This window comes from Papaver somniferum, chromosome 7, assembly GCF_003573695.1.
Source record: "Papaver somniferum cultivar HN1 chromosome 7, ASM357369v1, whole genome shotgun sequence".
In the NCBI taxonomy this organism is placed as follows: domain Eukaryota; kingdom Viridiplantae; phylum Streptophyta; class Magnoliopsida; order Ranunculales; family Papaveraceae; genus Papaver; species Papaver somniferum.
This window is the reverse complement of record NC_039364.1, coordinates 44,635,979-44,660,586: the sequence shown is the minus strand read 5'-3', so window position 1 is coordinate 44,660,586 and position 24,608 is coordinate 44,635,979. Positions and strand designations below refer to the sequence as shown.

The window sequence follows — 24,608 nt, the reverse complement described above, 5'->3', positions numbered from 1 at the left end:
GAGCTTTGGACATAGAAAATCATTCCTATGGTTTCTGGTGTCCAATTAAAAAATCCTTATTTTCTTTCGAAATTAAGGTCGCTTTTGTTGTTCTCTCGGGAATGACATCTAATGGGGAGAGTTCTTTTGAACTTGTGCTTGATGGTAATATCTTGCAGGGTGTGCGGCTGTGGAATTTTATAGGAGTTATCTTGTATCTTAAAACTCCTTGATGAATGCATTTAGCTTCGGCTTTATGATTGCGTCTAAATTAAGTTGGTATGTATTTTTCTTTTAGTCTATGAAATGTATCTTGTGGAAATTTCATTATGATCCCGTTCTTGTACCTTTGCCAATTTTATTGACAAAAAGGGGGAGAAATAATGTAGTTCACACTACAAATACATATGGTTTTCGGATCATTGTGTAAGGGGGAGTGGTTTCCATGATCGAGATGGAATATTGACTAAGGAGGAGTGATACATATCATCGTAGTATTATTGTTAAAGTCGTGATACAATTGGACTTTGATATTACATAATAATACTATGACACTGTATAATAATGATCGAGAATCTCGATTTCTCTCATTGTTATAGGTACGGATCTTCAACAACAGTGATGCTAAACTTACAATCTTTGGGATCATTGGAGTACTTGGAAGGACGAAGATTTCAGGGAACGTTGAAGATGAGACTATGGAATAGGAGCCACTAAAGTTTATCTTTTTTTGTATTCCATATGTATTAATAGTTTTGTCACTAAAATTGACAATGGGGGATATTGTTAGAGCATAGCTCGGTCGACCTCGCATGCGTTGCTATCTCAAGTATGTTTGTCAATGTTAGTGATCAAAACTATAAGTCTTAATTTCTAGCCTACATAGATAAGTCTCGGACTAGGATAGAAAAGTGTAGTTGAGCTCAAGGACTTCATGGAGATTCATCATACAACGACGAAGATCTATACAAGGAACCGTGGAACTTCATCAACAAAAAGGTATGTAGAGACTTGAACTTATCTATCACTCAAAAGTCTATCTATTCTATCTCCTACTTCTTATGAGACAAAAGTCGTATGCTATATAGACTAGATCATACACATTTGACATTTCGAGCTGAGCATTCATTGCTTATCTTTTATCTCGAAATCGTGTGTTGGTAAAGCGTTTCGCTCTGATCAAGTTTATCTTCACCTAGTGACGAAAGTCATGAAAAGTTTCAATCACTTTGAGAATTGCTCTGACGTGAATCGGTCTGTGAATAACGGATACATAGCGTCCTCTGAGTATGTCTCAATGATTGAAATGAGAGTTTAGATTACATAACCATGTATTCCTTGAACCAAAGTTATCGAACTTTCTTAATCAAGAGAAATCGGGAGGATTGTGGAATTGGCTTACCAAGTCCGCGAACCCAGTCCGCAGACTCAGTCCGCGAACTATCGGAAGTTCTCGACCGAGAATTTCTGCTGGATTTTCCAAAACTCGTTTGTGTGCTAAGTCCGCGAACCCAGTTCGCGAACTGGCAGAAGTTTTCTTTCCGAGAATTTCTACTGAGTTTGGAAAACTCAACCGGTTAACTTAAGTCCGCGAACATGTTTGTGTACTTAAGAGGTTATGATCTAAAAGATGTGCTCTGAACATGAAACATTAAATTACTAAAGAATGCTTTATGCAAACCGTGGCTATAATGTTCATGAGCCGATTCAATTGAATCAAATCATCTTTGTTTCAATTGTGTCTTGTGTAGTTACATAAGATCTCATAGCAATTGAACAACTCCTTAACTAGTTCATTTGATTCAATTGAACTAGTTATGGTGAAGAAAATTAAGGTTAATATGAAATGATCATATGGTTAACCTTTTTGGGTTACTATGTTGAACCAACATACACGTACACGTTTGGGCATGGTTTTTACAAACCCAATAAACGTTTACCCAAGTGTGTGTGACAATCTAAGATTTCAATCTAACGGTTGAGAAATATTAGCTTGAATCTAAATCAGGTTTTCATCTAACAGTGAATAAGGATTGCTTTGTACCTAAGGCAAAACCCTGATTTGAAGGCTATATAAAGGAGACATATAGCTTTGTGCAAAACTAATCCCCACACGTCTGTGTGCTACTAGTGCGCCCGCTAGAGTCGATCTCCATTAACCTTTGATTTTCTTCTCTAAAATCAGGTTAACGACTTAAAGAATTCATTGGGATTGTGAAGCCAGACCGATACTACTTCATCGTAGTTGTGTGATCTGATCTTGCATCTTCTATCGTGCGAGTACAATCTATTGATTGTCTTGAGATCGTGAGAGTTCTCCGATAGGAAAGATAAAGAAGTCACAAACATCTTCGTCTCATTGTTTGTGATTCCTCGACAAACCGCCTATGTAGTCATGAAGGATTGTAGTGAGGTGATTGATTAATCTAGGTTGTTCTTCGGGATTATAAGACCGGATTATCAATTGGTTCCTATTCACCTTGATTTTATAGCTTAAGACAGAACAAAACCTAGGGTTTATCTGTGGGAGACAGATTTATCCTTTGATAGACTTTTCTGTGTGAGACAGATCTGTTTATTATCAAGTCTGTGATTTTGGTTTGCAGCAACTCTCGGTTGTGGGTGAGATCAGGTAAGGGAATCAAGTGCGTAGTATCCTGCTGGGATCAGAGGCGTAGGAGTACAACTGTACCTTGGATCAGTGGGAGACTGATTGGGGTTCAACTATAGTCCAGTCTGAAGTTAGTTTGCAGTAGGCTAGTGTCTGTACCGGCTTAATACAGTGTGTATTCAATCTGGACTAGGTCCCTGGTTTTTCTGCATTTGCGGTTTCCTCGTTAACAAAATTTCTGGCGTCTGTGTTATTTCTTTTCCGCATTATATTTTATATAATTGAAATAATACAGGTTGTGCGTTCGTGATCATCAATTGGAAATCCAACATTTGGTTGTTGACTAATATTGATTGATCCTTGGACATTGGTCTTTGGTACCGTCCAAGTATTCCTTGTATTTGATAAAGACTCGCTATTGTTTTTAGCTTGAGTAAAAATCAAATCAAGAGAGAGGTATTAACTCCTTGAGATACTTTTATCTAGATTGAGTCTGACTATCTAGTTGATTCTCTAGCAAAGTATTTCGGAGTTAGTCCATACAGATTGCTAAGCGAAATATTGGGTGGTGTTGTTAGACCCCCGCTTTTTCAATATAAAACAAAAATATTATCTGTTATATATAAAATAAAAAACTAGTCGTTATGATTAAAACAAGTCATTACGAAATTCGAAAAACTATCTGTTCAAACATTTCGATTGTACGGTTCCGGCAACTGCGAAAACCATGGATCTCTCGATTGATCATAACATGATCTTCATACGTTGTTCTACTTTCATTAGGTTGTTCAGACGCATTATAAGGATGGTAGCCGACATCTTCTTGACTGTTTGGTACAAAAGAATCCGACGACTGTCCTGATTCACGAGAGTTTTCGGGGGTAGATGACTCACATGTATATAATGGTCGATACTCTTTGACATACCTATGAGGGAAATCAGTACCGTAACGGAGTTTGGATTCCAATTCCTTTGTATAGTTGAAATAGAATTGTTGTAGAGCCTTATTTTGATGTCGCTCATCCTGAAGTGCTTGGCACCACATCTCCTGTAAACACCAAAATAAGTTTAATTTTTTATTTTGACAACACCAAAATAAGGGCATTCACCATATGAGATCGAATATTAAGGTCAATAAAAACCGAAATCAAATATCTCATAAATCCGAAAGTACATAGCATAAATATAAACATTCATACACAGGCTACGCAATCGGAACTATCACATGAAACAAAAATAATAATTTTATTCGTTCATAATAAATATTGATAGTTTTATTCAAATAGAGCTTATACAAAATATCAAAATAAATCAACAAGTTGAATAGCCTAATTTTAAATAAGAACTTAATCTTATTTTTGCTTTACATGCCTTTTTCTGAGATTTCCTTTAGTAAGTTCTCGGATTCTGTCAGATTTCTTTTACAATAATCATACATCCTTCTATAATAGGCATCATCTCCTTCTTGTTTTACTGGCCACTGGTGATTGGAAATATGGTGCTCATAGCCATAGATTCCATGCTTAGCATCAACAATTTCATCTTTGAGTAGATCCCTTCTCCTAATGAGTTCCATTGTTCTTTCGAACATACTAGAAGCAATTATTTTTGAGAGAGTTGTCTTAATGGGAAAAAGGTAATATTCAGAGCACAGTTCGAGTTTCCCTTTTTCAATATATGTGGCGCTTGACTCGAGAATTTTCTCAATCTTTCCGAGATAATATTCACAGACAACATCACTACTTTCTTTTCCCTTCTTTACGAAAGGAATAGTACGAAGTTCTTTCGAAAGTGGCATAAATCTGTAGGAGTTAATTACATCCAAAATTTCCTCTGTTAAATCTTCCTCACGCTCCTCTTCATAAAGAGAGGACATTGTGTAATATCTTTTTGTGTACCAAAGGATCTTCTTATGGTATTTTTGATATTGTATGAAGAAGAACAAGACCGAAACTATTCATGTAAATAGTTTCTTTCAAAAGGTTCAAGAAGGAAACCTTTAAATTTCGAAAGTAAATAAATATTATGTATAGAAAATACAAATAAAGAAAGTTCCCTAAAACAATCAAAACTGAACTTATGAATACCAAAGGATCTTCTTATGGTATTCTTGATATTGTATGAAGAAGAACAAGACCGAAACTATTCATGTAAATAGTTTCTTTCAAAAGCTTCAAGAAGGAAACTTTTAAATTTCGAAAGTAAATAAATATTATGTATAGAAAATACAAATAAAGAAAGTTCCCTAAAATAATCAAAACTGAACTTATGAATATGTGCCAATTTTTTTTTTAAAAAACGGCATGACAATAAGATTTGAGCAATCAGAGATTCCTGAAAGACTTTCTTTTTGTTCTCCCACTATGTAGCAGATTGTTGAAAGAGATGCTTGTATCGATGTTACTAGATATCTTTAGATCCTTTTTCAGTCTAATAATTAGATGTTCATAATCGTCCTTATCTAAGATCAACACTTGATTATTTATCTTAGAGTTTTCTTTCAACGATTCTTTTGTGGTTTTTACTTCGGACTTGGGCATCCATTTGTAGGTGGATTTAGGATGAAGATATTGTTCCATATCTTGTACCATTTCTTTTTTCCAAGTTGAAAAATCAGATCTTGTATTTCTATTGACAAAGGTATTACCCCCTTTATCATTGCTTCTTTTAGGGTTAGCCTTTGTAGGACTGGAATGTGAACTATAAAAATAATAAATAATTATTTTATCTCAAAATAGAACTATGATGATCTGAGTTTTTGTTAGAAGTAAATTTACCCAATTCTTTTGAAACAAAGGATAGAGCATCCTGCATCTTGCGAATTTTGCAACTCCTTTTCATATGACCTTTATTTTCACAGTAGTAACAATGCCGGTTAAAAGGAATGTAAGTTTTAAGATTACCTTTGTGGGATGTTCCAGTCTTTTGTGCATGCTGATTCTGAATCTTTGGAGATTCAACATGATTACTTACACAAATGTTCTCTTCTAGAATCTCACTTGAACACTATGGTAGATCATGAACTTCAGTAGGTTTAGGTGGATCCTCTAGTGCATAAGAACTTGCAGCCTTTACAAATTTTATTTCTTTTTTGTTTGTGAGAGCATCGATTCCTTCATAGCCCAAACCACGCATATCACGAAGACTTCAGTTGTTTCCAACAAAGAAGATAAATTGTTTGCATTATCATTGAGCCTTTTTAACTTTGTGATTTCCTCTTCCAGACAGTTAACTTTGTCAATAGCATTGACAAGGTCGACCTTAAGAAGATTTTCTTTGGAAAGAAAGACTTTTCTTTTTATTCAAACATTAATTGTTGAGAATTAATCCTTGCTTCAGTCTCAACAAGTTTCTTATTCAACAAATAATGTTTTCTACAAAGATTCTCATAATCAAGAGATTTTGAGCTCAGGCTTTCTTTGCAGTCATTAAGAAGATATCAAACATTTTGATATCCATAATGAAAACCAGAGAAAACTTTTCTCAGTTTCCTATTTTCTCTGCAAAGAGGGGCAAGAAAACCAACAACATCTGTTTGTAGATACAACACCTAATAGAGAAGAGAATACAGAAATATCTTCTTCTACATCTTGATCAATTTATGAATCACCAATTTCATCAAGTTGTTTTTCAAGATAAGTTTGCCAGTCATCAGAATCTTTATTATTACACTGATCAAATTTTTCAGTAGATTCACATGAGATGACTTTGTTAGGTATTGATTCTTCACAGATGTTTTCTTCATCTTGTTTTTCGTTAACTGAATCATTTACAGGTTCAACTGTAACCATCCCGATTCAAATCTTATAGGTTGGATCGCACCAAACACAAATTGATATAACTTTTCGTGTTTGCCTGCTCTTATACCAATTGAAAAGACGAGGGTGCCCAAATACACCATAATGTTTTTATATCAACTTATAAGTCTGATACCAAGTGTGATCGTCTATGTACAAAGTCGAGACAATAGGACAACTTGATATTCACTTGATAATAGTTACGGTCCGAAACCAATTTACTATAGGATCAATATCAAGTGATTAGGATTAACACACAAGTGTATTTACTTTATTATAATATAAAAAAATTATAATGCAGAAGTAAAGTAAATAACACAACACAAGATTTTGTTAACGAGGAAACCGCAAATGCAGAAAACCCCCGGGACCTTGTCCAGTTTTAAATACTCTCAGAATTAAGCCGTTATACACAATCCGATACCAACTTCGTACAATTGAGACTAAGCAGACTACCCATAGCTACTTAGTTTCGTCAGTATCCCTGTGCCTTCAACTTCTAGAGTCACGCACGTGAATAGCAAGTCCTTTGGATCGTATTCCAAACAACAAAGGAAGAATCTGTTTGGTAACTACTCTAATCAATCTTGCTAGAAGATATGTGAGTTGTTGACAAAGGCTCTTCTGTTTAATCTAATAAACTCCTTTGTATGGTTAGATCAATCTATCTTTTTATTACCGAAATAATCAAACTATATATTTGCAATCAATCAATATAGATCTCAAAGATAAACTATAAAGTGATGCCGATCTCACGCAACTAATCAATTAAGTCTATAAAAGATAAACCGATTCTAGTTGGATCCCATCCGATCAAGGTTAGTGCATTAAATCCAAAAGATACGAAAAATAATAAGAATTCTTCTTCGTCTTCAAATCTTTTATTTCCTTCAATAACCTGCACAACAACACTTGAATCGTCTTGTGATCAATCACGCACAGAACGAAGTCTGTTAACAATGGATTATCACAAGATGTATTTAGATTCGAAAATGGTTCTAAAGATCTCGTCAATACTTTGATCTAGTTTGAGTGAACCTTATATCAGAAGAGAAGGTTCTCAAGAATAAACAGACTAGGTGCAATCAAAGTTTCAACAACCGTTAGTCAATTAAATCAATAATCGAAAACTAATAACACTGCAATTATATAGTTTCCCACCAACGGTACTCGTAGAGATTATTGATCCCACAAAAGTCTTTAAACGAGCAGTTGTAAGAGATTTCACCTAATTAGGGTACTTTCCTCTCCGGATAGACTACTCCACCAGAAACAACAAGAAATGAGGTTTTCCTTGCTCTTGAAATAGTTTGCAAGAAATGCAAACTCAAGTATTTATAGACCAAGGTTGTCCGGACAATAAGGAAATTCCAAAACCAAAACTATTCTCAAGATATGCATTAAAGTACCTAAATTCGGTTTTCGTATTTCCAATTAATGTTAGCCAATATTTTCGAAAACTTTCATGGAAAAACGTCTATTATTAGTCTAGCACATTAACTAATAATATTTTCTAGAGGATATGCTTTAATTGCTGGTAATTAAAACATATATGGTGAACATCATAATTAAATGCTTTCAATATTTTGGATCAGGATCATCTTGAGCATCAAGGAATATCTTTGAACAATAAATGACAAGAGTTATGTACATGTTCAAATATGTCGACATCTGGAAGCTTATCATCTTCACAAACCCAAAACCCTAATTCACATACACCATGAATAAATATGTGAACCATGGATATTGGTTTTGTACATGGAACCGATTAAACCATCACTCCAAAACATGTTGTGACAGGTTATAACATGATTCCCAATATAGGTTGTAATCGGTTATACCTTGCTCCACAAAGTAGCTTGTGACAGGTTACACCTTGCTTCTCGAAGTATCTTGTGACCGGTTACACCTTGCTTCCCAAAGGTAGCCTGTGACCGATTACAACCAACTTTCCAATTCATCTTGTGACCGGTTATACCTTGGTTCCCAAAGTAACTTGTGACCAGTTACAACTTGCATTCCAATATAGCTTTTGATCGGTCACACCTTGAATTCCAAAGTTACTTGTGACCGATTCCACCAAGCTATATGTCATAGGTTATGACCCGTTATACCTCAAGTCTCAACAAAGTTAAGATATGTTCTACCATAGTCATCTTTCATTGGTCATCCAAAAGATATTCAATGAATAACAATACCAATCATGATTTCCGTTTCGATTATGAAAACAAGTTCTTACATCTACTTCCTTAAACTAATGTAAATATACGTAGTTTTCTAGGATGAAATCACACCTATATAATGCACACATAATCAAATAACTATATACAATATATTATGTCAATGTCGTATTTATGAAGTTCCAAAAGATAAGTGTTTATACTTCGTAATATGTTTACTTGATACTTTGATCATACTATTATGACCAAGTCTCACCACTAGAGTATTATATACAATATATACAGCTTTCCATGTTATGTTTTCAATATAGCACGACTTGAAAGATACGTTAGGAATGGATACAAGATCAAGTCAATATTACTAACCTCAAGTGGAAGGATGATGTCGTCGTTGTAGTCGTTACTTCTTCTCATTCTTCTGGTTTTCGGATTAATACTTGTACGTCTCAACATTCCCAGACTTTCTAATCTAACCTAAACGAAGTTGACTCTAGTATTCAATCAAGCGACTCTAGATGAGTTTTGATACTAAAATATGACAACCAAACTTGACATACCAACGCTTGGTGAGTTCAACCGAGCTATGCTCTAACATAAAATAAAATTATTATAGGACATGTGATACTCATAGGTGTACCCTGATTGAGATTATAATTGGGTTTAGGAAACTGATCCAAATACTCCCTTCCAATAGGTATCATTACCGCCTGAAAATCCGGGCCGCATATTCGAGCTTGCAGAATTGTTGGTGCATATGGGAAGAGATGACGGTCGACTGACACTAACTCTTTTATATATGTGGATTGCATACGCGGTGCTAGCTGACGTTCACAAGCTTTGCATCTTGCATACCATACACATTTCTGTTTCCTTCATGTTCAATTAGACCTGAGTACTTCCCAACTAACCGAAGACTCCACCACAACTTATACTCAAAATCTTGTACTTCCACATTATGCAAGGAATTACGTGCAATGTCAGTGTACAAGTTGTTGGTGGTGACGTTTACCGTTGAATCTACTGTGATTCTAAGAACTAGTTTGAGACATTGTTCCCCCAGGTACAAGGCGTTGTGCCCAAACGGATCATAAAAAACCCTACGTGTTTCAGAGATTTGTTTACATGTAGCACCTCGGTATTATTTTTCCATTCACTCTCCTCCAACGACATCCATACTACTTGATTGAACGAGAAGTTGTCTATTTGGCTATGCACAACTGCTAGTGAATGGGAACCGGTATCATGTTGTGCGCCTCTTACTCTTTGGGCTTCACCGTATAACCTACCTGTCGGCCATGAATCTAGATCTACCTCATTCTCCGGTTTTAGATTGGGAAATAAACATCGGAAATATGACCAAAACCAAGGCTGCAAAATCATTAGATATTGTTAGCGACTAACGACATTATACTTTCAAAAATAATAAACAAGTAAAGAAAGTAAATTTACAATTGGGTATCATATCTTACCATTAATATATATGAAAAGAACTACTTCTAAGTCGTGGCGCTGGGAACTCCCTTACTCAAGCCCCATAAAATACGACCACAAATCCCCGAACCCCAATCATAAGAACATAGCACATTCAAATCCCTCGATATCGGTAGCCATTTACTCTCAACAACATCGTTCTTGTTTAGGAAAAGCACATTCCCGAAAAACTACATCAAAACCACCTTTTATTTATTGCTGAAATTCAATATCGTTGTCTTGGACGACTCTATGGTCAAGAAACATTTTAATCAAACTAGTCTTGATCCCTTGGCTTCTACTCACAAGTTCTTTTCTCAACCCGACTTTGTCTTCGGGTCTAACTTCTCTTAATCCTGTTACTCTTGATTCTTGTCTTTTACTCATTTTTCTTGTTGTCATTGTCGCGCCAATATATTGGAGCAAACAATCTATGGTTGTGGGTGCAAGTTCATGTAATTCTTCAACACTGATTTTCTGCAATAATATGGGTTCTCCTTGGCCAATAGGAATTCTAGTAAGTTGTGTGAAGTCTAATGGGGTAAACCCTATTTCAAAACTAGGTAAGTGAAATATACTGGTGGTATGCCACCACCTTTCGAATATACCACTAGTTAGGCACGAAACTTGTAGTTTTGGAAAACGTATTTTGAAAACGGATCCAAACCCACGGTTATCCACTTATTGTCTAGCGTGTGGAAATTTTCAAACTGCGCCATATAATTGATCAACATTGCTTATACTACCTCGATATCTCCTTGGTTTAATCCTAGCTTGTCTCATGGGGCGTTTTATTGTATGGTCACTACGGTCTCTTGATGAAACCGGAATTGTATTTTCCATAACACGTTGTAAATTTTCGGAATACATCTAATTCTACAACACACATATACATAAAATTACATTCCAACACATTGGTTAATCAACATTGAAAGAACAACATATTGGTTCGATCAACTTTAATCACAAAATTATCACAAAATAATCTTTCAAGGTTTTTTAACAACATCTACAACATATTGCTTCAAGCAACAATCAATCTTAATCACATTATCCATCACAATACAATGTTTCAAGGTTTCTTAAACAACATCTATTTCATAGAACATATTGGTTCAATCAACAATCAATCATATTCACATTATCCATCACAATACAATGTTTCAAGGTTTCTTAGAAACATCTATGTCATACAACATACCTAAGGAGACATCAAAATCAACCTAAAATATCAACAATTTCATCAAAATCAAATTAAATTAACTTTAAACCCTAAACTTAGAAGTACTCACCTTTGGTGATTTTGTGGATGGAATTCGAAATTGAAGAATGGAATTGGTTCACCTTAGAGTAATGATCAAACCCTTTGAATTTCAACCAACAAATAGCAAGGAACCACCATGAAAATCAAAAGGGGGATGAAAGTGTTTGAGAGGGTTTTGAGAGAGGAAAAAAAGAATGAAGAAGAGGAAATAGATGTTTCGTGCGTTTACTGGATACTTATGCCCCTGAAACAGATACTCAGTTTTCATTTTGGTCAAGTCAACGAGTTGACTCAAACGGAGACTCAATATCTGTTTGACACTATTTACATGAAAACTGAGTTTCTGTGCAGTGTAGAGAAGGGATAAAAGCAGACCATAGTGAGGTTGCCTTGTGACCCATATCCCTTCTCTACAAATAGGGTATAGGGAAGGGAAATAGGGTACCATAGTGCTTGGCCTAAGTCCAGCGCTTTTGAATTGGTAAATTACAACATTCTTCATGGGCATGTGGACATCTCAACTTGTGTAATTTTATTCATTAAACGCTTTATTTTAGGTAGATTAGCCAGTGTTAATTTTCTTTAGCGTGTTGGTCTGTTTAAGTTAGAGTTTGTAAACGCTTTTGTCCTGTAATTTTCTTTTAGTATTTCCTTTCTGTAAGTTTGTTATTTCAAGTTCTCAACTCAAGACTTGAGTCAAAAGAGACCATGGCTCAAGCAGGAAAACAAGGAGATATAAAGGTAATGTTCGGGCTTCACACCCCAACAACTGGATTCAAATTCCTGACTAGTACTTCGGATCAATTGCATAAAAAACCACCACCAACGTTGTTCTTCTGGATATTGTTATGTTCATCAAAAGTACAACTTTTCTTGCGGAAACATTCATCAAAGGTCTACGAATCCTCGACAACTTACACCGTATCTACCTTACCATTTCCAACGGCTACCCCAATCACTATGTGCTCCTCTATGCTGAAAATTTCTTGTATTCAGATTAATTGTAATTGATAACTATGTGGGTATCTCAGAACCTAATATAACGACTCTTTAGTTGATTAATTAATAAATATCATGTTTCGAATAGAGAAAAAAAATCCACAAACCTGCTGAAAAATGAGTTGCAATGTTAAAAAAAAAAAAACTGCAACGAAAATGGTGGCCCCAAGAATAGTACTCATCAAAGCCAGGTGGCACATTGTAACAACTAAAGCTGCCGTTTTTAAAATGATGATTTAAACTCACATGAACACGCGGTCACGCACCTATAGAAGCAAAAGATACACATGGAGAGCCCAGCAGAGTGCGAACCAACGGCTAGTTCAGAGATACCATCTTCTGTTTCTTTTCACCACCTTTGTTAGTATCGCCAACTATATACCTTCTTATCTCTTCCTCACTTTCTAAATGCGACAAAATAAACCACTTGTCACGTAACAAAACCATTTCGTTTCATGCAGACCTCACACGCGCCACTCCCTTCCCAAACGTGTCAACCGTTTCTATTTTATATAATCCCTCCTCTATCACCACCTTCAGTCACATCATTTCTGTTCCACTCTCTCTAGGAGAACAAGAATCAAACCCTAATTTCTTTATAACTTTTTAAGCATTTATCAGCAATGGCTGATCGTCCACAGCATATGCAGCCACACGGCCCACAATTTCCACACTTCGGCCAGCAACACGGTCAACAAGTCGGACAACTTCACCAGCAACAGCCACGATCTTACCAAGTAGTGAAGGCAGCAACAGCAGTGACAGCAGGAGGATCATTCTTGATATTATCAGGATTGACATTAGCTGGAACTGTCATTGGATTGACAGTGGCAACACCAGTTTTGGTAATATTTAGTCCAGTGATAGTACCAGCAGCAATAACCATTTTTATGATATTAGCTGGTTTTGTAACATCTGGTGGTTTTGGAGTTGCTGCTGCTTGGGTTGCTTCTTGGATGTATAGGTATGTTACTGGTAAACATCCACCTGGTGCTGATCAGTTGGACTCTGCTAGACAGAAGTTAGCCAGCAAGGCTAGAGATATGAAAGAATTTGGTCAACAGCAAATTGGTAGTGCTGTTGGCGGTGCTGAGCAACGCGGTGGGGATCGACCTGGTCATCAGGATCGACCTTGAACTGTTATGAAGTGGATCTTAATTAAGAAAAAGAATAAAGTACATGCGTGCATATTAATGATTTTTCGAGTGCGCCATCACTATCTTGCTGACCTTCAAGATTTGTGATGGTGGACTTGATGATTATCGATGTATGCATGGGTGGTAAGTGGTGCTGATGATGATTCGGAGGCTGGAGCTGCATGCAGTAGAGTCTTTCTTAGATTTCTAGGGGTTTTTAATTATGTGTATGTAACTGTTACAGCTGTGTTGTTGTGTTTTATGTGTAGCGTCTGTCAGTGTCTTTGTTTTGGTGTCTTTTTTTTTTTTTTTTTTTTTTTTCTTTTTGAAGCATGCTGTTTTGGTGTCTGTTTGAGTGTTTGTTTGTTCAGCGTCTTCTTAAGAGTAAATGTTGTGGTTATGTTCGCTTTGTTATACATTACTTTTCTTTTTTGTATTGAAAGTTACTGGATACAGACACCGCGCGCGAGTGAGTGCTAGGCCTTGCTAGATAGCTCTAGCTGAACAGGCTTGGGGAAGCCATTGATCAGAAAGCATACTGGATTATCAAGGAAACTGAACAACAAAAAAATGACAGAAAATTCTAGTAGGAATTAAACAAAACTTCTATTTGCCTGCACTAATTATACAGAAGTTTGAACTACCGGGTTTTAACTCATATAGGCGGAATCATCTTAAAGAACTACTGTATACACATCTTAAAGAACTACTGATGGTGGCCGCCTGAACATAGTGCAGAGCCAAACCACAGTGGGCGTGCCTCACCCAAAGTCGACCCACTAAAGATTGCAGAGACATCTTCCAAAACACCTCCGTCTAAAGTGCAGAGGAAGGAAGCAAAAAGGGAACAACACACATCTAAATCACAACTCCGTTTAAAGTGCAGAGGAAGGAAGCAAAAAGGGAACAACACACATCTAAATCACAACTCCGTTTAAAATGCAGAGGAAGCAAAAAGGCATCAACGCATCTCCATGAAGCATACGCATCAACTTAAATCAGAGGAAGTACAAAGGCATTAGCTTCTTTGTTAAAAACTAGGCAGCCAAACAAACTACAAGGGATTCTCCGTCCAGTAACAGAAAGATGAAATTTTTTATGGTTTACTCAACAAAATCAAAAGTAGAAAAGTAGCAGATCCTAGAAACCTAGATTGTAACAAAAGTAGCAGATCCTCACTCAGCTTTCCTTGATAGGGCAATTAACCAAGTAGCATATCCTAGCTCCGCTTTCCTTGATACGCCAATGACGTTGAAGTTTTGTCACTCGGCTTTCCTTGATAGGGCAATGACGTTGAAGTTTATTGAATTTGGGTTATGCTCAATCATTGCTTTGATGACTTTTGCAGCACCCTGCATAACAAGAATAGAGCATAGTAAGACCACAGACCTAAGTTATAGCTATTATAAGATGGAAAGATCGAACACATACTTTCCCTACTGAGCATTCCATGATTTGAATTCCAGTTTAAAGGGATACAAAATTTTCACAAAGATTGCAAGACTCGTGACTGATGTACACGGAAAAGAAAATTTAGACCAGAGCAGTGGGTAAGTAACGACCTGAAGCAAGGTGCCAGGTGAAGTAGCACCATGAGATATTGGCTGCGATTTTCGTCCATCAAGCTCGTACAGTTCTCCTACAGAGAGACATTTTGTAATTTTGCAGTGTTTAATTCCTCTGAAACACTGACCCAGTGGGAGGGCAATATCTTAATAAATTGAACACAGAACAAAAAGGAAGTTGCACAAAAATAAGTCCATACCATCTACACACGCAAAGCATATGAAGTGCAGGTCCAATTGTGTGTTAATGTTAGGAGCCTGTTGAAACAAACATTTTCATTGTGCGCACACTAAGAATATGGTGACTAAGTAAAGTATAATTGTGGTCAAGGAAACCCAAAAGTGTTCTAGCATTAAATTTAATGACAACAGCCTAAAATTTAAGAAGGTTCGAGCTCAACTCCTTTTGATGGGCGCAGCTCAAAATGTATTGAATTCAACCATCATTTTGAGACACTTATATACTCTAATAAAAAAACACCGTAACTTGTAGAAATAACAATTTTCCTACAGCTTCATTTGCCCCTGATGCTTCTGTTACCTAAATACCTCCTGCACGGACATCTAAACACAAACTATCTTAATTCTAATTCACATAATCATATCCATAAAAAATGTAGAACTAGGACTTACCTCCGTATCACCAGCAGTGGCCGCTATTGAATGTGCAACCTCCATCTCAGTGTCTTTCTCAAGAAACTCAGCACGCTACATACCACAAAAATATATAGAATAATTTAGTGGTAATAAGTTGAATAATGGAAGATCATCCAGGTATTTACTAATGTAACTGAGGGAGTTCAAGTAAAGAAAGAACCTCCAACGGATTCATGTTTGCTGTTGATTTATAAAATCTGTCCAAGTAAGATCCCTCAGCTGCAAATAAGATGAGCCCACAACAATTACTTTGACATTAGAAATCTCCTGAGCTACTAATGAAATTCCTTGTTTTTCTTTACAAATGGAATATATGTTTAAATTGTCTCAGGTAAATGAAGGATTAATGAAATAGACCTTATGAGATATATAGCTCATAACAATGCATGTTCTACCTGACTAAGTAACAAATACAAATAATCAGTTGTTTTTCCTTTTTGATGTTTTAACATGTGCCGACGGCCCGAAGCCCTTGCACCGATTCAAATGTACATGATAGCATGAACTTGCTAAGGAAAATGTTGGCTCTGCAATTCCAGCATTGCACCTGATTTATTGTTCTAGTATGTACCTTCTTCATACTGTATAACACATCACAACGAAAATTTGAAGTACAAACTATAGATGGAAAATGAAGGCACATGGTTGGCTAGTAACCAAGGGAAAAATATTTTTCTGTGCACAGGAACTGTAAGTTGCCTTTAGATTGTTGCCTTAACGTGTCCAAAACCATCAGATGTAACCATATCGTCGATAAATTACTAAAAGAAATAATACTTACTGAGCTTGATTTCTGACGTTAGATTCCCGACTGCATGAAGAAGCCCAATCGTTCCACAAGCATTTCCAACAGTTTGCCTAAGAAAATAAACATTACCACTTGTTTCCTACAAGACACGGATCAAATGGGACTATTAATACCTATTTAAATGCAAAAATAAAAGATAAATTTTTCGAATTTATAAACCCTAATCACATAGACATGCTTCCAGAATCAAATATAAATATAACAATAATACAATACTAACAAATTTCATCTGGCTTCTGCCAGTTGCTTGGGGTTATCAGAAACAAGGTTCAACAGGCAACAAGGACTCCGCCAAGAAACGTGGGAGTCCAAAATCCAAGTGTATTAAAACCTCAAAACAACTTCATATCTATACAAAATATGTTACTTGCAACATCATTCAACCTTGAGTACTTCCAATGTCATGAAGACTAATTTTCAACTATATGGAAGGACTACAGTTTGAAAAATGGAAACCAAGGCCTAATAGAGATTATCCGAAATCTGAAAATTGACACACACATGCAAGTAACCGACTTTGTCATAAGTGGGAAGATGCTAAAATCAAATTAAAGTATTAAACACTATACTTACCTTCTTCGAACTCTCTTTCTCCAACTTTCTTTCTGCTTCAGTCTGAAACAAGTAACATCCCATTCAATGCTTCATACACGTGTTGAACATAAGAAAAAGATTGTTGGCTAAGGTGAAAATGAAGTGTCACCGTGACAGCAGTGACCATAGAAATCCAAAGAAACAACATATATGATCTTAACAAACTCAGTAGGAGAAGGAAGGAGACTGACCTCAGCGGTGAGAGGATAAAGACACAAAACAGCAATTACAGGCTTTGGAACCATTTCCAAGAGTTCTTCATCTAAACCATACACGTCATAGCACTCTGCTTCATCTATTGGAAGTCCAAGGCCCCAGAGGAACTGCAGAGTAAAAAACAAACAACATGAACAAAAGAAAGAAAACTAACCAAGGCAAGAGAGACAACCAAAAAAACACAAAAAACTACCTTTTACAAATACAGGAGCTATTGCCTATTAACAACAGCAGCCCAATTCCTAAGGAGGTCCTGAAAAGCTATGCTTCTAAAGTTGTCTAAACTCATGTTGGAGATATATTCTAATACTGTAAAACAAACCCTACAGTTTCTTTTGTTCCAGAGAGTCCACTAGATAAAAAGGGTAACAGTGACCTAATGACCTTCGCTCTGTCAGGCAGGTCCTGTATTTGTGAACCAGTGTAAATGCACCCAGTCTCGACTAAAATCATTCACAAAACCATGCCCACTCTGCACGAGTAAGGGCAGCACGAAAACATCCACCACATTTGAAACTTCTTTACTTTCAATTAATTATTCCAGAAAGAAAGTCGTAGAAAGTCGGCAACAAATCTGCAAGTGTTCAAAGAGCTCCGGAATCCTCTAACTCCCAGAATTGAAGGAAAACATTACGCCCCTCTTTACCATTTAAATGAAATCAACTAACACGGATATAAACATTCCGCATCCCGCTTAAGCAAGCATTCTATCAGAAACTAGTTTTGAATCCAATTCAAAACATTTTCCTACATACTGAACTCAAAAGTTTATTGCCTAAACCGTTGAAACAAAAACACACAAACATGCACAGATCCAGTTCGAGATTACACGCAACATCGAGTCCAACCACTTTACACAATCCGCAAATTCAATAAACAATATTCTGATATTCTTATTTAAGGTATAAACGAGTAAACTACGACTAAATGAAAGTCTAAACGTCAAGTAAGGCTCCAATATAAACCCTAATACAACCAAATAATCACAGGAAAATATCATAAACATGAAAAGAAGTAACATCAGCATTAAAAATCGGTGAAATACCTGGTTCATAATATCAGGATTAGCTTCAAGAGGAAGCCACTTTTTGGAATTAGGTCTTTCATCAAGTGCTGTTGTTGGAGTGGCAGTCGATTCCATGGATTTAGTTTTGTTCGGGATTTTTCAGTTGCTCTCTAAACTCTCTCTGGTTTTAGGGATTTCTTTCTCACTCTTAGAAGAAAAAAAAGTGGACGACGTGACCGACGTGATCAAAAAAAGCTTTTAAACCTGGCTAAGTTGGGGCATCCCTCTTTTACTGTCAGTTCTTGGAGAACGACAGGATAATGAAGTACATGGGCTTATAACCTTCCGTTCCGGTGCGGTGAGTCTAGAGAGCATTTGGGCGTGGCCGAGAAGGTGTTAATAGCTTACTTGGACGTGAACTTCCTTAGAAACCTATTTTGAGGCATACTCATTTTTTTTTGAGGCATACTCATCCATTATATTATTTAGGGTGGGTTTATAAGGGATGTCTAAAGGTAGTGTAATTACCTATATATCTCTAAATAATTTCAATTTGTCATAGTTCCCTTATCCTCAAAAACCTAAAATTAAAAATCAAAATAAAATTTAAACTTAAACATCTAGGACTCCAATTCAATAAAGAAATTAATCAAACAAAGGAAACACGAATCGAAGTGAGCGATGTTGGAATGCAAAATCCAAATCTCAATTGCTCTTAGATGTATTTTAGAATGTATGCGTAACAAACCCATCTTGTTTTTGATTGATTTTATTTTGTTTGATCGGTAGAATATGATTTCAAAGATGAAATTAGGGTTTTCAGAAGATCAGTTCGGCTGATCTTGCAGTATCAATTTTGAGCCGAACTTAGTGTATGATTTAGAGAAACACTATATTCGGCTAATGCGACTTTACAATATTTTCAGCCGAACCTCAATTTTCCAGTCGAACCTCAATTTTTCAAGCCGAACCTAGTGGATGATTCAGTTTCTGAGTGAAGTTCGGCTGATAACTTTTGAGCCGAACCTCTGTTTTTTTGAAATTATACCTAGGTTCGGCTCAAAAGTTATCAGCCGAACTGTTCATCTGGTCAGCAGATCTGGGTTTTAAAAATTCAATTTTTTGGCAGATTCAACTTATAAAAGGAAATTAAACCTCGATAGAAGTTTACCTCTGATTTGAATCACACATTTTGGTCACTCCTAATCACTAAAATCTCAAAAGTCAAAACCCCAAGCTTTTTTTCTTCACTTCTTCTTCTTCCTCTCAAAAATCCCAACTCTCTCACATAAATTTGATTTTTCTATTAATTCACCACTAATAATTTAATGTTTAATCAATCCTTAAAATTCATAATTAATCAATTTTAATCATAATCATTTACAATAATTATATAAGGGTAGTTATGTCATTATCAAAAATGGTGGATGAGAGGTGATGTTGTTTTTTATTTAGTGACCCTATTTTGACATTATCTAGTATGCCTCAAAAAAATCTAGTATGCCTCAAAATAAGTTTCCTTCCTTAGGCTATTTGGACTCTTAGACAGCTATTTCTAGTCCAAAGGTGAGCAAAACACCCAAACTCATGGATAAGAATAGGCGAGTATGTGCAGGTTTTCACCTCATCTGAATCCAATCCAATCCAATTCAGTATGGATTTCAATTTGGCATCCACATCCAATCTATCATCCAATGGATACATGGATGGAAGGATTGGACGCGGATAATCCGATGGATTTATTTTAGAATTAAAATTTATATTAGAGAAATAAAATCAACAAAAATGACTCATCAATCCATACATGTAAAAGCAGGAACACCTAGGTTATTTCAGAATGGAGAATCAAAAAATATATGCTTAAACATTACAACACTGTGTTACTATTTTGTTACAAGCACAAGGTATCATCCTAATAGGACCTCCCCGTGAAAGTTTCTCAAGGCAAAACATCGCACATGGACATAATTAAAACAATTAATTTGTGTTTATCATTCTTGAAGTCAAAACATGCCAATATGCTAAGGTATAATAAACACATATCTGAAAACTACTTCCTATGTCTCCTCGAACTCCGTCTAACAGGTATTGGATGTCCAACGGATTTTCAAGGTTGCACCCACGCCCAATCCGTAATTCGTTGGATTTCAAAATTTCATTCGTATACAACCAATTAGCGAACGTTCCTGGCACCCACCCGCAAAGATACGGTTGGTCCGGGTCGAATCCACAAATTATGAGTCAAATGCTCCCCTACAAAAATCGGCGGTTTCACCTGACCCAATACGCGATTGACGGGTGGATACCCAATCCACTTTGAAAAGACGAGAGTACCCAAATACACCACAATATTTTAATTATCTACCTATAAGTCCTCTATCGAATGCGATCGTCTATTGATAGAGTCGAGATAATATAACAGATTCGGTTCACACTTTGTGTGATCGTCTATGGATACGAGATCGAGACAATACAACAACAAGATCACTTGTGTGATTGACTATGGATACAAGATCGAGACAATACGGCAACAAAGTGTGTACTTGACAATAGGTTCGGTAATAACCTAAACTTTATAGGATCAATATCAAGCATTACGGAGTTAACGTACGTGTGTATTTTACTTAATTATAATAACAATTATAATGTGGTAAACAAAGTGAAAGACATAACAAGATTTTGTTACAAATCGCAAATGCATAAAAACCCCGGGACCTAGTCCAGTTCTGAATACTCTCAGAATTAAGCTACTATACATAATACCAACTTCATATAGTTGAGACCAAGCATACTACCTCTAACTACTTAGTTTCGTCGGTATCTCTGCGCATTCGACTTCTAGAGTCACGTACGTGAATAGCAAGCCCTTTGGATCGTATTCCAAACAGCAAAAGAAGAATATGTTTGGTAACCACTATAACCAATCTTGATAGAAGATATTAACGAGTCATTGACAAAGGTTCTTATGTTTAATCTAATAAACTCCTTTGTCTGGTTAGATCAATTTATCCTTTGGTCACCGAAATAATCTAGTTATCGGTTTGTAATCAATCAATATAGATCTCAAAGAGAAACTATAAAACGATGTCGATCTTACGCAACTAATCAACCAAGTTTATCAAAGATAAACCGATTCTAGTTGGATCCCAGCCGATCATGGTTTGTGCACAAGATACAAAAACTAATAAGAATTATTCTTCGTCTTCAAATCTTCTATTGCCTTCAACAACTTGCACAACAACACTTGAATCCTCTTGTGATCAACCACGCACATGACGGAGTTTGTTAACAATGGATTATCACAAGATGTATTTAGATATGAATATAGTTCTAAAGATCCCGTCAATACTTTGATCTAGTCTGAGTGAGTCTTATATCAGAATAGAAGATTCTCAAGAATAAACAGACTTGGTGCAATCAAAGATTCAACAATCGTTCGTCAATCAAATCAATAATCGAAAACTAATAACATTGCAATTATTTAGTTTCCCACCAACGGTACTCGTAGAGCTTCTTGATCCCAAAGAAGTCTTTAAACGAGCAGTCGTAAGAGATTTCGCTTAATTAGGATACTTTCCTCTCCTAGATAGACGACTCCACCAGAAACTAAAAGAAATGAAGTTTGCCTGGCTCTTAGGATAGTTTGCAAGAAATGCAAACTCAAGTATTTATAGACCAAGGTTGTTTGGACAACAAGGAAAATCCAAAACGAAAAATATTCTCAAGATATACATTAAAGTACCTAAATTCGGTTTTCCTATTCCTAATTAATGTTAACCAATATTTCCGAAAACTCTCATGGAATAACTTCTATTATTAGTCTAGCACATTAACGAATAATATATTCCAGAGGATATGTTTTAATTGTTGATAATTAAAACATATATGATGAAAATCATAATTAAATACTTTTATATTTTTTTTCGGACCAGGGATCACCTTGAGTATCAAGGAATATATTTGAACAATAAATGATAAGACTTATGTACATGTTCAAATATGTCGACATCTAGAAGCTTCATATCAAACCCTAATTCCAAGCTTCACACAAAACATACAAATATGTGAATATTGGAAACTCGGTTTTGCATCTTGGGATCTGTTGTACTTGTACCAACCTCACAATGTAATTTATGATCAGTTATACCATGTATCCCAAACCAGGTTGTGACCGGTTACACCTTGCTTCCCAGAGGTAGCTTGTGATCGGTTGCACCTTACTTCCTGAGTTAGCTTGTGACTGGTTACATGTTGTTGTATTTCGATTGCGGTAAATAAGGATTCGTTGCTCGGACTTGTAAAGATTTAAAAATAAAAATATATACACAATATTTGTCACATGATCAAGAGACACTAGGACACAGGATTCCACCATTAATCATTCACACAATTCATATATTTATTCGAAACAATTATAGCTCAAATCATAAGGACTCTCATTATTGCCAAGGTAGATTTTTAGAATATTTATTGTATATCACTAGCATGACGCATCAAAAGCACTACGACCAAGCATACATCATCATACGATATCACAACCAATTAAGAAAAATCATAAATCGATTAATAAAAAGTGCAAGTAGTCAAAAAAAGAATTAATATAATTATCATATGCGTAAAGAACGACTTCCTCCATCATCCCAGTGTTGGGGTTTAGCTAATCATAATAATCATGTTCTCAAAATATATATTTGATGCTCAAAGTATGATTAAAAGAGTCAAAAGTTATAAAACAGTGGTTCTGAGACTTACAAAACACGTCCAGAAAGAAACGATACCAGAAAAATGCAGCTAAACTGCGACACTTCTCCACTGCTGCTGGAACTGTTGAAGAACGACGGTCTTTGGCCGTCCGTTCTTCGTGTTCTTGAGCTCCTCCTTCTTCTTCAGCAGCAGCAGGTGAACAATCCTGCAAGTCCTGATTTCTCGCTCCTCTCGGCTCTCGCTCGACCCCAAACTCTTCATACCCATTCTCTGTGATACCAGAAATCTATTTATACTCCTCAGCCTCATTTAATCACGTCATAACTCAAGATAATTCTCTCTTTACTCGGCTTAAAGAGAAAATATTTTTTGGATATTTTCTTCCTTTAATTAGCTCTCCACGCGCTGAAATGATGTATAAACACTCCAAACATGATCTTACACGCTGTAGAATTGATTCGACACTCTCCAAACACATGAGTACACGTCTAAATTTGATGTGATCGTGTGATATTCATTTCTTGAACGTGCTTCCTGATTTCTTGATTGCGATGATTCCAGCCAATTATGATCGATCCTAACACCCAAAATGTCTTCCTCTATCCATATCACAAATACCCATTGAAAATCAGAGGTTTAATCGAACTCTAACCCCTCCAAAAATCGATCGACCCAACTGCCAGTGGGAAGAAATATTTTCCCGCCTTTTTCCAAAATTTGAATTATGAGAAGAAAAGTGTCCTCCCCCTAATCATGTACGGGTGTCCCTTTAGCAATTGGGGTGGAAATAGTAATTTTGGGGTGGAAATAGTAATTTTTCTGGGTTCCTCCGGTACATTTCTTGGACGCTTCCGGTGCATTTCTGAGGAGCCTCCGGTACATTATCCTGGGGTGTAAAACACTACTTTTCGAGCTCATTTCGCCGCAAAGGCTTATTTCTCTAAAAACATCTACAAAAACACAAAATAACACAATAAGTACTTAATCGAGTCTAACAATACAGAATATTGAGAACAAAATAGACACATAAATGCGTCTATCAAATACCCCCAAACTTATTATTTGCTAGTCCTCGAGCAAAACTAATAAAAAAATAAATAAAACCGAGTTAATCTCGGGAGGGTTTACCAGAGGTGTGCCTACAAAACCATTACTCCTAATTGGTCACAAGTATCCAAAGAGATATGAGGACATACATATTCTCAACCTATCTCCAAGTAAGTAGAATGCCAGAGAAATTAAAGGTGTCAGCTCTAAAGCTGACTGAAGAAAAGGGGAGACACATCCACACGACTGCTAGATAAAGAGATATCCGCTACACATCTAGATAAACATTGTAAGATGCGTCCGCTGCTTTACAGCTGGATAAGATTAGGAGAGAGATAAAAATGAGAGGGACATCTGCTACACAGCTGGACTAATTACGTGTGATGAGTTAAACCAGTGCTAGAAAGATCTTGTGCCAGATTGAAAGCAGACTAACAAAGCAACCAAAATGCATCTTTCTTCGACTCTCTCACAATGCTCAGTAGAAATAACGTCTTCTTCGGTCTTCAACTGTTGATGATAAACTCTCGAACCTCATAGAACCTTGACAATTAACTCTTCTCTTCGATTTCTTG

General features: G+C 36.2%; 2 protein-coding genes across 3 annotated transcripts; one reads left to right on the top strand and one right to left on the bottom strand.

Moving 5' to 3' along the window:
• Positions 1 to 12,864: 12,864 nt before the first annotated feature.
• LOC113292619 (oleosin 1-like) lies at positions 12,865 to 13,838 on the top strand. The gene has a single exon (XM_026541500.1). The coding sequence runs from the start codon at positions 12,924 to 12,926 to the stop codon at positions 13,434 to 13,436; it is 513 nt and encodes a 170-aa protein (XP_026397285.1). The 5' UTR covers positions 12,865 to 12,923; the 3' UTR covers positions 13,437 to 13,838.
• A 514-nt stretch (positions 13,839 to 14,352) lies between these two features.
• Positions 14,353 to 18,541, bottom strand: LOC113297146 (ubiquitin carboxyl-terminal hydrolase 3-like). Of its 2 annotated transcripts, XM_026545558.1 has the most exons (9): positions 18,322 to 18,536; positions 17,252 to 17,383; positions 17,040 to 17,081; positions 16,440 to 16,545; positions 15,819 to 15,877; positions 15,635 to 15,709; positions 15,202 to 15,259; positions 14,999 to 15,075; positions 14,353 to 14,788 (listed from the first exon to the last, which is right to left on the bottom strand). In XM_026545558.1, the coding sequence occupies exons 1-9, from the start codon at positions 18,415 to 18,417 to the stop codon at positions 14,699 to 14,701; spliced, it is 735 nt and encodes a 244-aa protein (XP_026401343.1). In that variant the 5' UTR covers positions 18,418 to 18,536; the 3' UTR covers positions 14,353 to 14,698. The 2 variants fall into 2 exon arrangements, with proteins under 2 accessions (XP_026401343.1, XP_026401344.1); XM_026545559.1 differs by lacking the exon at positions 15,202 to 15,259 and having other exon boundaries at positions 14,355 to 14,788; positions 18,322 to 18,541.
• Positions 18,542 to 24,608: the final 6,067 nt, after the last annotated feature.